Raw genomic sequence first — 15471 nt, 5'->3', positions numbered from 1 at the left:
AAAAAACCATTTGTTGTAAACATGAAAGAAACATAAAAGTTATGTGATGTAGTACTAGCGGCACGAAGGAAGATGATTTCCTGATGAGCTGTGGATTGTGAGAAAAGAAAGCAGCGTGGTAAACCTGCGTTATGATACCTTAAATCCTCCAAAACACTTAGAACACATCCAACTTATTAGTGGTCAAATCCAGATTACGGTTTTAAATCTGAACCTTAACAAACAAGTCCCAAAAGTAATTAAATTGTTTTATTCAAACAGTAAGAAACATACCAAGGAAACTAACTTATCTTGCTGTTTATTCTTTATTTATAACCAAATCTAAGACTCAATGTACAATTCAATTTCAAAACTATTTACGTACCAGAGTGAAAGTATCAAGAGATTTACTGCAAAATATTGCAAGATTCTGTTACTTCCCTATTCAGTAATACCCGATTCCAATACATTACTTGACAAACACATAGGTGTCAGATATTGCAGGTGTAACTAAGTAAATTTCAAGATAAGATTCTTTAACCCAGTTGACCAAATTGAATATTGAATTTGAATCTTTTCTTGAGACCTAACGAATTTGAGATTTGGCTTTGACACTTAACTAACCTACCTTCACATCCTATCTACATCTCACCTTACACCGCCTTCACTTACCATCCTAGATATCCCTGTTCACAAGAAATAAACACAGCACATAAATTATACAGTGGAGTCCCGATAATCCGAACTTCGGTAATCCGAAAGTCCGCAATCCGAAACCAAAAATAATATATTTTTTAATTTTTTATAAAAAAAAATAAAAATTTGAAAATGTTTGGAAATTTTTTGAAAATTTTCGAAATTTTTTTGAAATTTTTTTGAAATTTGTTGAAGTTTTTTTTTAATTTTTTGAAACTTGAAATTTTTTGAATTTTTTTTAAGTTTTTTTATAAACTTTTAACACAGTTAGCTGTACCTTGTCAACGTATTCTGTAGCGGCCGGGTGAGATAGACTTTTTTGTAGAGTATTTAATTAAATATTTCACCATTTTTGTTATTACTTTAACATTTTTCATTTTCGTCCGCCAAATCACAAATGGATTTTATTACTGTAAGTGATAATTCTGCAGCCACTAGGTCTAGCCTTAAGTAATGTGAAAAACAATCCCGGGCTCGTGCCTGCGTCCTAAGACAAAAAAATTCCAAAAATAAAAAAAATTTTTTTTTTTTTTTCAAATTAAAAAAAAAAACAAAAAAACTTTTAATCCGAAATATTCGGTAATCCGAAATGGGCCCGGTCCAACCATTTCGGACTAACGGGACTCTACTGTAATTTGTATTCTCCACTCAACACTTTAAAAAGACGCCTCTACTTCAGTATCTGTAGTGAAAAGTATTTCACTTGAATGTTCGTATTAACAACAAATGGAGGTACAAAACCGACTTCTACTCATCTGTCAGCTGTTTGGAAGAGTTGTATGTTTTAGTGTGGAAGCGGCACATGCCTGATTGTGAATGCTTATGTATATTGTTTTGTCCATGAAAGCTAATGACACCAGTTTAGGATTCGAAGGTATTTTCAGCAGAAGCATGCAGGATACATGTTACTGGCTTCAAATAGATATTGCAACTGACTTTGGTTCCATGAGAAATGGTTTTGCTTTTCCTTTATTGCTTACCACGCTTAAATTTTTGTACTGTTGATACGCTTTTTATTCTATTTTTTTCACTAACTGTTATAGATTATGTATTGATCTTTGATCTCTTTTGTATTTCTTTTGGCTGTCTACTTTTTACTATTTAAAAATGTTTGCCAAACAAAATTGTTTTATCGTTCCAGTTAACGTTTTGTAAAAACCGTGTTCGATAGTATGATTCTCAAGGCTGCTAAATGTTTTTGGTAGCTATACAATTGGTCACTTATAGCATGTGTTTTTTTATTTATTTGGCTAGTGGATTTAATTTAAATTAATGGCTGCAATATCACATACGGCACCACTCCAACACTTACAAAGATTACTCAATTGCCAATTGCAATCAGTGTTATATCTATGTTTTCGCATGTGGATCGTAGGCCTAAACAGTATAGAATTTTAAGGAGAATGCATTTTTGAAGTTACAGGTAATAGTCCAATTGTTTTTAAAATATTTTTGGTACTTTGATATTATCCGGAGGCCTCTTATTAGAAGATTTTTTCACCGCAGACCAAAATTAACTTCACAATTGAAAGAACATATTTTAATTAACTTGCTGTATGAATTTGACATGATTACAATTAGCGGCCTTTGAGTTCTGCCTCCCAGAAGGCAGTGAAGTCAGTGAAGATTGGTTATGTTAGGTTGGGTTATTAATATGTTTGTAGAACTTTCCTCATTTCGTTATGAATTGAACGATGCCAGATGAGTCATCACTCAAGACACTGGCCCAGCAGATACAGGCAGTGACAGGTGATGCACGGCTCCCGAACTTGGTGGGGATTTGGCGGGCGAAAGTATGATTCATCTGGTATCGTTCGTTTCATAACGTAACGAGGAAAGACCTACTAACATATTTATGATAACCCAACCTAACATAACCGCCGCAGCGCGCTGTATAAGGGTGGCCTCGGGATTATACCAAGTACCATATTTTTTACTATTTTGAGTATGTTAGTGTTGTATATTCTTTACTTTACAAGGATTGTAAATTAGACCTTACAACAAATATACTTTTAAGAGTTGGATGACTTGTATGATCACATCTTAATTTGATAGTACCGGTATCTAAAAAAAATTTCAAGTTTTTAAGAATATAATTTTGATTCAATTTATTCTCATTTTATTTTTACCATTATTAACCATGTTGGTTGTAAGATAAATAACTTAAAGTTAAAGTTCTCTGTACTAAAAAAAATTATCCAGATAGCAATCCCAGAGACATGTTAAGCTTATCACAAACTGTATCCGATTTACATTACTATTGGTCTTAAAATTTATCCCGTTATCATGTTGGTAGCATCTATCTCAAAATCTTTAATGAACTTCCAGATTGAGATTAAAATTTATGTCTTTATGTTTTATATATTTATTGGAAATAGAGTAATAATTTTTCTTAATATTTTAATTTCATGTTGCAGGTGTCCTCAGGCAGAAAGATGTGGAACAAGCTTTGATCTTGGAGGAAAAAATGGCCTTGCAACTCAGGTGAGGATCTTAGTCACTGCTTAGTAGCTAACCACTGTAATCTTGAATCCACAGAGATTCAAGAATAAATCCTAAGTCGATATTTTATTCAGCTGGATTCAAAAATAGAATATTGAATATCATATTTTGTAGTATCTCATGCCCACGGTTTGCCTACGCAACAATTGTCTGTATATTAAGGCAGTAAACATATATTAGTGTTCTGTTTACAATTGTATATCGTAAATGTTGTACAGGTTGTTGGCCGCAGCTGGGATGCCTACTTTGCCTGAGCCGCCATCGTACTGTCACCTGGTTACTGATGACATGGACCTACAACATATGTGGAAAGAAGTACTGTCTGCTGTCAGGGTAGGTACATTAAGTAAACAATTTAAACAGGGTGTCTACCAACCGGGAAATCCGGGAAAACCGGGAATTGTACTTAAATTTTTACTGGCCATGAAATGTACGGGAATTGTCCTTAAATGCCAGACTATGTCCTTAAATTTTTAATGGGCCATAATTTTATTGATCGCTAGTTGGTTAGGAGCACATAAAAGGTTTATCAGATGTTTGTTTACATTTTCATAATTTATTACTAGAGTAATTATGCAGTAAAAATCCCATTAACAATCTCAAACCCATTAATATTTTATCACGACAATCAAGTGTCAAGTCAAGTACTTCCAAGAACTGTTGACTCAGCATGTTTGAAAATGAAACTTGCTTTCAAGCAGCACTTGTTATTGAGCAGCTAGCTCATAAAAGTTGTATCACTTTTATTCCTTTACAACTTCTTTTTTATTACTAGGGTAATTATTATTAGATCCCAAACCTATTTTATTGTGAAAATAATAGCTTATTTATAATGGCTGTTAAATTTCACTTCTTACTTGTACTTTCAGCTTGAAGGTTCAATTTGCCGCGGCCAGTGCCTAGTGCCATAAAACTGTTTATGGTTTCATATTAAACATGTAAATAATCTACAGTCTTATTTTGTAAGTTAACCCCTTTTTTATGGACATTTTATCATTCAATTGACACAACCACAAGCATTGTTGTTTGCATTAATGTTTTATCACTATGTAGGCCTGCTTGGTTTCAAATTATGTCATTGCATTTTCTGTATCTTTGTCTTATATTGTTGGCTATTCAGGTTTCAATATTTTTTGTTTCCCATATATTTATTTATTGAGTTGTATGCTTTAAGCAATCTAAATCTTATGAACTAGAATGATGGTAGTGACTTTGCTGCTATTATAACCTCATTGTTTGTTACTCAGTTTATATAGGCCCCCCTAAATAATTAGGTCTAGGCCTGGGTATTTTGATTCTTGAAAGAGCTGTAAAATATATTAAGAAAATGTAATTGAACCTAAGATAAACAACTAATGATTGCTATGTGTCGATATTAACTTTGCAAATGAAAATACAATAATCTTACTCTGTGCTTATTGCTTAATAGCTGCTTACCATACCTTGATTTTGTACTAAGAATTGAGTAACAATATGCATTAAAGATTTTTTTTCAAAAGTAGTCGAGAACCTAACGTTGTGCCAGGGCGAATCATGCCAAATTAATCGGCCTGGATCGGATAAGCTATGTTATGAAGTTTACGTGACCGATGGAGATATTTGTTGCTATCGCAGGAGACAATGATTGCGTTTCTCTGTTACACTATAAAAGCTTTACCTAAAGTATAGGTAGGCCTATGTTTGTTTACTTTCAATAAATTTCTATTTTGAAATTTTTAACTCTTATCTATTATTATTTACTTTTCTCTCTGGTACAACTACAGTGAATAACAAGATTAATACAGTTTGACAAATCAGGAAAATTATTCGGTAGGCCTAATGACACCGACAAAGGTTACGGCAAAGTGTCCTTAAATGTACGGGAATTGTCCATGAATTTTTTATCCAGAATGTAGTAGACACCCTGTTTAAAGGAATATTATCTTATTCATTTATTTTTATAGATGTGGTATATTCTCCTTGCTACTCGGCCATTTTGTAGTACCCCTCAGCTCAGTCTATCTGCCTTAAGCTTTTGGTTCTTAAAGGTTGCTGTTTGGTAAACAAACATTTTATAACCCGTCACCCGGATACAATTTTATAAAAGGACTTGGACAACATGCACCTAGGACCATCGAAATTGCAACTAGGCTATATCTAGTGGTATTCTGATTTCTCGAACTTAGATTACAAGTATTTGCTTTAAAGTTAAAGCTACATATACATTTAAATATGTACGAATTGGTTACGATTACATTCTGTAATTCCTTGAAAAAGGTTTGCAACAATGCTCCAGGAGTTTATCGAATTGTGTCTCAAGATTATTGTTGTTGTTGTTTACAGAAAGTAAACCAGTTGGCCAGCTCTCTGTACGCATCGGGCACTAACCTGTCCAGGAGTGTTAGTTCTGTTGGGGAACACCAGAGTGAGACATATGTGTCTCCTACACTGCCCAAGCGAGCGGAGACCTTCGGTGGCTTTGACAACGCCAATAAAGACCCTGGCGCACTCAATAAAGGTACCTAAGTCAAGTGTTGATTAGTTGTTTTTTCTCTCACTAAATTGGTTCTTGTGTACTTTTTGTTTTATTTTACATGCAAAAAATTAAACCACCATCAGTGTTGGTAAAATGAGCCAAGTTATTTTTGCTAGATTCATTTTCACTAGTTTAATTCAACTAATTTTTGTTACAGGAACTTCTTAAAAGTTTATATCTATACACCAACTCTCACCTCCAATCCAGAAGTACAAAACCATCTTGGCTTTCTTATGAAACCATCATTGAAAGAGTAATTTCAACAGTTTTTATCCAATTGCAGGATTGTTTAAGAAACAGCACCAGCAACAGATGCAACAGTTGCAACAAATACAGCAACAGCAGACGCAACAGTTGCAGAACCAGTTACAACTCCAGGCCCAACAGCTCCAACAGCAGGTTAGTTGGGTTATGTGGGTGGGATTACCAAAAATATTTAAAATATTAGCATTAGAAAAGTTGACTTCTTACTAAATCTCTTTGACTGTAGGGAGTTCAAGTCAATCTGATTTTAAAACGTATGGGTCTTCAGATCCCCTATATTTTAGGGACGGAAATAATTTATAGGTCGGGTTGAGCTGACCCGAGCATTTATTTGCACAATTGCAGAAAGAGTCTGCAAAGATAAGCGATCGAGAATTGACAAATGAGAGACGATGATGTCACCATGTATTTTGTGCTTTAGGTAAGTAAAAAAGACAAAAATAAAATGTCTTCCAGTTTGCATACTTAATAGCTCAATCTATTAATCACTTTATTGTTTGGAAATCAGGGCATGATAACTGCTTGCCAACTTAAACTTAAAAGCTTGTTACAAATTCAAAGCTCACACAGTCTGGTACCACTTTCCATTTTCTGTGATGCCGTTTTATTAATAGATCATCAGCTGAACTAGCTGGCAATTTATTTTTATTTATTTTATGTTTTTGTGATAATAAAGTAATCTTTCATTTAATTTTTTTCTGAAAATCAAGATACACGGTTTTTTTTTCGGAAAGACACAAGAATACTGTTGCATCTCAAATCACATTCCATTACCGATTACGGCTCAAACATCCGATGCAACTTGAGTGTAATTTGTCTATATGTGCAGGCGATACATCAGCAAGTGGTACAACAGCAATGTCACTCACAGTCGGGCAGCAGAGAACCTTCAGTCAGTTCCAGTCCAGTACTGACACCAGACACTGGTAAAAGCTCTCCTAAACTGTCTTTGGTGCTACAGGTGAGCCAAGAGTTACTAAATGAGCCTAAAACTAATCTGCTGCATGAACAGCTAGCATGAATTTCAAATTTAGAATTAGTGAATTTTACATTCATCAAATCAAGTCAAGTCAAGTAAGTCAAATCAATAGCATAAGCGAATGAACAAATAGGTTTTAAAGAGTTTTGTTTTGGAAAATAGGCTTGGCAAGAGGTCACTCTAGCGAAAGACACACAATGACTGTACACAAAAGTGAAAATATTTCACTCCCTAGGTGTTTTTGGGAAGAGAGATGTCTTAAATTTCATTGCCAACTCTTTTCTTGTCCAAACCTTTCTTGGTTGATAATGCTATCAGTGACAGTGAAATATTATTCATATGTGTATTATTCAAGTGAAGTAGAGTGTGAATAGATTATGTGTAGTACCATTTTATTTATCCCCAGGCTTCATAACCTTTGAATGTCGAATTTTATCATATAGACTCTGCAACTTCAACTTTGTCAAAAAGTAGAAGGAGCTCCAAGACACGTTTTTTCTATTGATTTAAAGTGAGAGTTTCCTGTATACATAGCTTTACCCTTAGTTTTCCATACACAATCATGCATAATCTGTGTCCAGGAGCCCTGGCTAGGCTACAACAGTGACTTGCCAGCCCTGCTCAGTCTAGGACATCAGCAACAGTTGGTAGCCCTGCAGTTGTCTCACCATGTGTACACTCTCAGCTGTATCATATCTCAGCAGATGACGTCCATTGACAGGTACAAGCTGTGTGTTGTATTTATTTAGTTTGAAGAGTGAATAGAATTGATTCTGAAGAAGTTCTATATTATGACTGAATTATATTTGTTTACATTTTATTGTGTATTTATTAGCCTCTGTAGTAAATATTATTTGGTAAGATAGCTGAACTTTGTATTTCAGCGAAAAAATCCTAATTAGACATTGAGTCCTCATTTACTTCCTACTCTACATGAATTATTTGTGCAGCCGTTGTTTCTTCCTTGACTTATTCATAAGCTAAGAACTTTTACGAAAACAAAAAACCAACCTTCTTGTATCAAAAATTTTGTAGGATTTTTACTGAGTATGTTTGGACAGTTTACAGGCACAGCTGGCTGCGTGCAAGGCTCAGTTGTCTGGTGAGGAGACGAGGGAGAGAGAGAGACGGCCTGTGTACAGACACAACCAGCAGCTGGAGGAGTTGAGGAACCTACAAGACAAGCTGACACAGGAGAAGGAGGCTTGGCAGAGAGACCGAGAGACTGAGGAGAGGGACTTGGAGGACAGGAGAGAACAGCTGTTGAGGCTACAGGTGCAGTTGAAATTGAAAATCACCAAAACATACTTACAAAGTCTTCTTGTTTTTGATGCAGGGATGAATTAGAAGTTAAATTAAAAGTTGTTGCTGCCTTTGGATATAGGGAGAAGTGGACATCCTATTCAAATGTTAGAGAAGATTTTACTACTGCCAGAAGTAGACAATCCAGTTCTATGTTTAAAAGTTGTTACCAGTTTTCGAATAAAAAGGTGACATAGTTGAATTGAGCCAGCAAAAAGTGTGTAATGAGTGATTTCTGGTTTGTACACTGACCTTTCAACCAACCCACCAAAGGACAACATAGTGTAAATAAATAAATGTTCAACTTGTAAATTCAACCTCGTGTATCCACAGGAGCAAGTGAGATCAGAGCAGGCTGACGTGACACAACAGCGAGAACAGCTCTACCGCAGATTAGAGATGTTGACCAGTCAGGGTATCTTGATATCACCCAACCTGTCTGTGGTGACCAGTCCCCCACCTTCAGGGGAGGACCACAGCCCCATGACACCTGACGGGGGTGACCTGACACCCACACTGGCCTCTGACCCGCCCCGCCGCAAGGCGGACACTGCTAAGTGGAAACAGCAACACAAGGACAAGGCCAGCACGCTGCCACTCAACCTTATCAGTGCTACCAACCAACAGAAGGTATGTAACCACCGCATGTGTTTACATTATGGTTTAGTAAAAGTATCCCAATGTTAACTATTACTGGTGTGTAGACTATTTTTGTGAAAATGTAGACTCCTAATAGTATTAACCGATTGAAAATTATATTTAGGACTCAAGAGTATCTCAAAACCTAACAATTATAATTCAGCTCCTTCTATATCCAGTTACATCTAGACCAGCATAAAAATAAACCAAAAACTGTTTAAAGCAACACTTGACAGGTGCTGAAACCTGTGATTAGAACTAAGATGTTAGTCTGATCAGTGGTGAGTGGCCAAATGCGTTATCTTTCCGACCACATTTAGATGATTTGGATTTGTCTCAGAATTTGACAGTTCAAAAAGAGTATTGTGATTATGTGATATTTACTGTTGGCCATTTTCACTTCCAGGTCGCTACCAATGTACAAATAAAGCAGCAGTTGCCGCTCAAGTTGGCTACCAAGCTGGGCAGTGGCAGCAGCAATACACTACCTCCTGGTGTGGGGGGACCTCAGCAGATGTTGCCTCTCAAGCTGAGCTCAGGTGTGGGGGAGAGGCGGAGTGGGGGTGGCTACCAGAGACTCAACAGTCCTCCTGACCAGCCTCCACAACACTCTCACACCAGACATGGCTCTAGTCCTGCTATGATGCAGAATGTCCAGGTACAAGGGTTGTTCTCAATATACCTTGGTTTATTGTGTAAGAATCTTGAGGCTCTGCCCTTAATGTTGAGTTTATGATAGTTATTAACTGATTTAAATTGCCTTATCTGCCAAGTGATCCCAAAACCTTGTATAGGATTAATACTTGAAATTTAACTCTCAAATTAAAATCCAGTTTTGAATAAAGAAGATAAAATGACATTTTGTATGAAGTGTTAAATCTCTCAAGATCTGTCACCAGTTCAGTGAAAACTAACGAACATTTCAAATGAAAATGAGTCCAGCTGGCAGAGAGGAGTGCTGCAGAAACAGGAACAGACAGGGCAGTTCCCCAGCAGATCCTTTATGATGGGGTGTAAAAGAGACCCAAAGCAATGAATACAAACCCTTTAAAAAGCTAAATGCTTATGGAGAATAGTCAGACTGGAATTTTGCCACCATAATGAGCTTCACCCGGTTGCCACTAGGATCGCTCGCGTGGCTGCCACGCTACTCTCTCTCTCTCTAAGCCGATTCTTTGTCTCACTCTCTCTCACTTAGTCAGCAGACTTGGCTGCACGCTTGCTATAGTCTACCTAGTGGCCGCCACGGGAACTATCTGAAATTCAAATATAGTATTCCCAGACTGAATTTTTAGCATATTGCATTGCGCTTCTTGTAGGTTTTGTATTCATTGCCCAAAGTCAGTCATCGCTCCATCTTGGAGCCTGCAGTAGGTCACCGTAACAAGTCAGTCTCTTACCATCGTTCTGGTCACTACAACAAACTAATATTCCTAGAGAAATCCAAGCAGTCTGCTCCTTTGCAAGAGTGATCCAAACAATTTAATTTTTTGTTGCGTAAGTAAGCATTTTTTATTGCTTGCTACAATTGATTTTTTGTACTTTTTTGCCCACACATTTTGTTTGGGCTGTGACGGGATTGTTTAGTCTTACATTGCGTTTTTTGTGTGAACCGTGTGGTCCCTTTGAGACAGACATAACGATCAACGATAAACCATCTACGACATTTCCTAATCAAGGTGCTGACCCCTGGACAGGCACACGGTTATCATGTGACATGCTGTGGGCCCAAGAAATATTTGCACCTCTTTAGCATGAATCATAAAAAAAATACCCTAATGTCAATAACTCGTTCAGGAGTTTTCTTCCTAATCAACAAGGACTTTAGTTTGGTTTAAAAAGTCTTAAATAAAATTCTTGCCAAAAGGCAATAATGACAAAATCAAATTTCAGTCTTTATGGCACTGTTCTATGTAATCATGCTGACTGTAATCCGTGGTTGCAGGCAATATTTTTACTGTCAATCACGATCGCAGGTACATCATCACTTACCAGCAAAACAGAGGTTCAACAAAGTACTTCCGCACAAATCCAGCAAATTCGTGAAAAACTCGCCCTGACCTTGAAAACAACACCATCGTTACTCCACATTTGCACTGAAATCGCCAACAGATAAAAACAAATCCTGTCCTGAGAAAATCCCAATTTGAATGTCTTGCCCGAGGATCGGGAGTAGGTTTTCCCTAACATTTTCCAAAATTTAGGGACCATCCTTGATACACAATGACAAAAAAATAGTTAGCAATAACCAATAACTTATTCAAAATAAACGAACATTTTTTGTATCACATGCAATTGAAAAAAGCGAATTAATAACAGAGAAAGTAAAATTAAGAACAAGTAGCAAAAATCAGGTAGTGTCAGTGATGAGTGAGATACCAAGAGTAGTAAGGATTCCTTGGTACAGAGTGTAACTATAACTCTTGCTTGTGTTTGCTAACAAACCTAAAACTTCTTGGGGGGGGGGGGGGCATTCATTTAATCGGCCCTGCCCTGGAACAATCCCGGCCACACCACTGCAGCTGTCATTTCACAGAAAAAGATTTCTTGTTAATAAAATCAGTAGCCTATTCAAGAATTCTAGATCAGTTGGCAGTTAAGGTAGTGTCATCCAGCTTAACATTTAATAAACAGTTATCATAATGCTGATAGCTTTCAAGGTAAGCTAGCTGCTATCCTCCTTTTTCTACAATTTAAAAATCCTGACCTAGAGCCTTCCTCTAAAACAAAACTTAACATTTAATAAGTGATTTGGAGGATTAAAATTAACCAAAATAAAGCTATGACAGTAATAATTTTGTTGAATGGCTTCAATAAAAAAAATAAGAAAAATAAAAGGATCACGTTCTCATATGGTGTTTACCATATTCCCTTTTTTATAGCATATTGATATAAATTAGTTACAATTTCCTAACATGTGATAATTGTTTTTATTCTATCATAATGCTGATAAATATTCAGGAAAATTACAATCCAAGTGTTGACGTTCTGCATGAAAAGTCTAACAGTGTATTTTTGTCTCATAATCCGTTTGTGACAAAGTGTTTTCTTTTTTAAGCATCTATCAGGCAACGGGTCAGTTTCGTAGAGTCAGTAGACAAAAATGGTAAGCAGAGTTGGCCGACTCCAAGCATCTTGATTGTACAGAACGTGCTTTTGTTTGGCAACTAGCTGGAATGCCGGACATATTTTTCCGTGCTACAAATGTGTAGTACGGAAAAATATGTTTGTGTGGATTAAAAAATTACAAAAAAATTGTTTACATTCGTCAAAGCCCGAAGTGCGGGTATTGAAAAATGTTGTAAAAGTTATATTTTTCACGAGCTGCTTTACACACTTGCATTGCATGTTTACTTCAAGAAATAGGGGTTTCACTTGACAGTATCAATATAAAAAATGCTTAGTGTTGAATGATCTGTCGGTTAAAAATATTATGTTTGAAAGTTGTTCCATTGACTTTTATTGGCTTGAAAATATCTTGTTGATAGAGACTCATTTAGGGTATTTTATTGCAACTCATTATTTAATCTCATTAGTTATATTTTTAAATAACAACATGTTTTATAAAATAACTTAAAAACTTTAATAACGTCCATGATAGTTTTTAAATACGGCACTTAGTAAATATGTCTGAGATATTGTATGTAAAAATGTACTGCTATTTGATGAGCATCGTTACGTGAAAAGCCAATGCATGCAGCTTATTGGTCTTGAGTCAATTACTGATTGCTTTGTAGTTTATAGTTTTAAAATATATCCTTTGATATTATAAAAGATACATCAACCAACAATAGAAAGTTTAACAGAGTAGTTGATGTTATTTTTCTAAGATATTTTGATTTATTGGCTTAGATGCAGTCTTAGGAATTGTTATGCCTTTTTGTAATTCTGTGCTTTACTGTTGTACACATAACCATTAAGTTTATTTGGACATACAAAATCAATTGTATTAATGAAAATTTCCTTTAATTTGTGACCCATCCTACCCTAACATGTTTAATTACTGTTCGGATTCAGCAGGGTCTGTTGTAATGAAATACTTTAAGATGAGTGAAGTTTGTCTGATGGTGTTACAGAGTGGTGAGGGCAGGACGGGCAACAAAGCAGGTCGCACCAACACCTACCCCAAGCTGCCGGAGAGGTTTAGAGTAAGGAGTCCTGAGACTCAGCCTCAGCCACCACCCTCCGAGGAAGAGGTTATCTTCTTCTGAACCCTCCCCTCTCCCTGTGCAGCCTGCAACCTACTCTGACACTCACTCTCTGCCGATGAGTGCGAGAGGGACTGGTTCCATCTCCGGCATTATCCACAAAAACTTTGTGGGTTTCGACCGCTTGAAGTGTTATTCTTTAGTTCTTCCATAAAAATTCCAAACATAAAAAAATGTCGTTGACACAAATTGGGATAACGACAGTGCATGGGAGTACAAGCATAAATTGTGACTTTGCTGTCTAAAAGTTCCTGTGCTCAATAAGTCTTGTATTCACAAAGTCAAGTGCTTAAAATATTGAAAGAATGGAAATTGTTGCAAAATAAGATAATTTAAACTCAGTATATTATCTTAAATCCAAGTAAATTGGCAAATATTTTAAATAGTTTATGGTAGCATTTAGAATAAAATGCTTAAGTAGATTTAATAATCTTGACATTAAGGTTGCAGAATATTACTTCCTATCTACAGAATATTGTGTCAAAATACGTTAGAATAGTAAATGTTCAGTTGAGTGTGGGAATAACCAATTTCGGTATTAAATCTAAAGTAAAAAGTATAGTTTTGAAGATGTAAACAATATGTAAAGTATTGTAGGTTGTCTTCATAGTTTCCTTCTAGCTGTTCTTAAATTTATAAATGTACTGGGAAGCAGATTGTTACATTACTTCTGTCCATGGATAGTATTACCTAAATAGTATTTGCTTTTTAGTAACAAGACTTAGAGCTGTAACGTAGGTAAATTTGATTGTTTTAAATGTCAAATTTAATGAAAACTTTTGAAGTTATGTAAAACTCTTGTTAGGTTTCAAAAACCTATCCCAATACATATTTAGATTCTGTTGAGCTTGTGAAAAGTAATTTTCCCCATTAAATTTGTGAAACTGTAAATGAAGATGTATTTAATTTTTTATACAAATTTGTTTGTTTAAAAACGTTTAATCCTTTTGAATAGCAAACAATTGTTACCAAATATTAGTTTAGTAGAGTAAACTGCGTTACTTAAAACTAGGCAGCAAATATTAAATTCTTTACACACAAACATGTTTTGAGCTTGTTTGTAAAGCTTGTTTCATTACAGTATAAGTGTACTGTAAGAAAATAACTTTGTAAAATCTGGTAGCATTAAAATATTCTACTAGTAGTTAGTACAAAAAGAGTTGTACATAGGAATTTCTTACATTGTGGTCCTTTACAAAATGTTTTATGTTTTTGTACTTTTATCCCAAAACCATACCCTGATGCTTTAGCATTGGTTCTAACATACAGACGAATATTCAGCAATGTGCTGCTGTTGTCATCCATCTCAAGATGGATGTTGTGAATGTAAATTGTGATTTTTATGAAAATGTAAAACTAAACTTAAATGTATGAGACATTTTACTTATTTAACGGATTGAGGTGTATCAAAACACTTGAGAACTTCAGAGAAGTTAGAAAATATTACTCCTGGAAAAATTAATTATATAACAGCATAAACGGTCACCATTTGGCTACAATGAACTAGTGCCATCATCTCACATACATTTTTAACAAAAATTAAGTCTATATTTTGTTTGGATATTTTTTAAATTTTGTACTCGTCAGCCCAACTGTGTCATGATTGAGTAAAGATGGGTTGTATGTGAGGATTAAAATTGATCTTTATACTTAGTATTCTCTAAATGAACACAGTTTTGAAATCCAAACACCTCCAAAATAAAAACCTTATCTTTTAGTTATCTTTCAATTCTGCTGAGGTTTTGAAATTGAGTTGTATCTTTGGACAATCATCTTTGACGACTGATTTCCCCCCATTGTTGTAGAACGTGTGTTTGTTATCTACTTAGCCTTGTGCCGTTGTTTGTTGCGGGGCAGTGTTACGATGTTGTTAGTGTTGGCTGTTACTAATTGTTACAAATGTTACTCTTACACTTCATCGTTGTTACTCTGCTCACTCATCTTGTTAAGCTGTTCGCTCATCCCGCTCCTTGTCACGGATGTTTTGATCTTTTGGCTTTATTGCGAAGTTGTAACCACGAGTAATGTTCCGCATTTGTTTTTATAGAGTAATGTGTTGAATTCGGTAGTCGTAGGCAATACTAGTTTTATAACGTATTCCGATAGCAATCAGTAGAGGGTAGTGTCTCAGTAGGTAACTCGAATAAAGCCAAGTCCTATGTAATATTACGACAATAACAGAGTCTAGTTTGAACCGGTTGGATCCTCTCTTGTAAGTAGTTTCTATCTTTAACCTCTAGAAGTTAAACTTGTACATAACTATTTTATCTCATTCCATGTTACTATTTTTATGGTATTTAAATTTTATCATTCGTTCTTGAGTATTTATATAATAGTTTAAAAGTGTGAAGTCTGTATTTGTATATGAAGTATGTATTCTGGATATT

The 15471-nt window shown here is 35.4% G+C and overlaps 1 protein-coding gene across 1 annotated transcript; it reads left to right on the top strand.

The window, feature by feature from the left end:
• Positions 1 to 1515: 1515 nt before the first annotated feature.
• LOC128997513 (A-kinase anchor protein 13-like) lies at positions 1516 to 13130 on the top strand. The gene is made up of 11 exons (XM_054423152.1): positions 1516 to 1549; positions 3093 to 3159; positions 3396 to 3510; positions 5500 to 5674; positions 5976 to 6091; positions 6786 to 6917; positions 7517 to 7656; positions 7997 to 8210; positions 8571 to 8867; positions 9283 to 9534; positions 12953 to 13130. The coding sequence occupies exons 1-11, from the start codon at positions 1516 to 1518 to the stop codon at positions 13085 to 13087; spliced, it is 1677 nt and encodes a 558-aa protein (XP_054279127.1). The 3' UTR covers positions 13088 to 13130.
• The last annotated feature ends 2341 nt before the right edge of the window (positions 13131 to 15471 follow it).

The sequence above is a fragment of the Macrosteles quadrilineatus genome, unplaced genomic scaffold (assembly GCF_028750875.1).
Source record: "Macrosteles quadrilineatus isolate MER2022 unplaced genomic scaffold, UCM_ALF_1.0 Scaffold_6__1_contigs__length_79288215, whole genome shotgun sequence".
Taxonomy (NCBI): Eukaryota; Metazoa; Arthropoda; class Insecta; order Hemiptera; family Cicadellidae; genus Macrosteles; species Macrosteles quadrilineatus.
This window is presented reverse-complemented; position numbering and strand designations above follow the sequence as displayed.

What these genes read in the sequence shown, in the direction of transcription:
- LOC128997513 (XM_054423152.1), top strand. Translation starts at nt 1,516, where the DNA reads ATGAAAGCTAATGACACCAGTTTAGGATTCGAAG. An exon ending in AAAATGGCCTTGCAACTCAG is followed by an intron (nt 3,160 to 3,395) that starts GTGAGGATCTTA and finishes AATGTTGTACAG; the next exon opens with GTTGTTGGCCGCAGCTGGGA. An exon ending in AAGTACTGTCTGCTGTCAGG is followed by an intron (nt 3,511 to 5,499) that starts GTAGGTACATTA and finishes TGTTGTTTACAG; the next exon opens with AAAGTAAACCAGTTGGCCAG.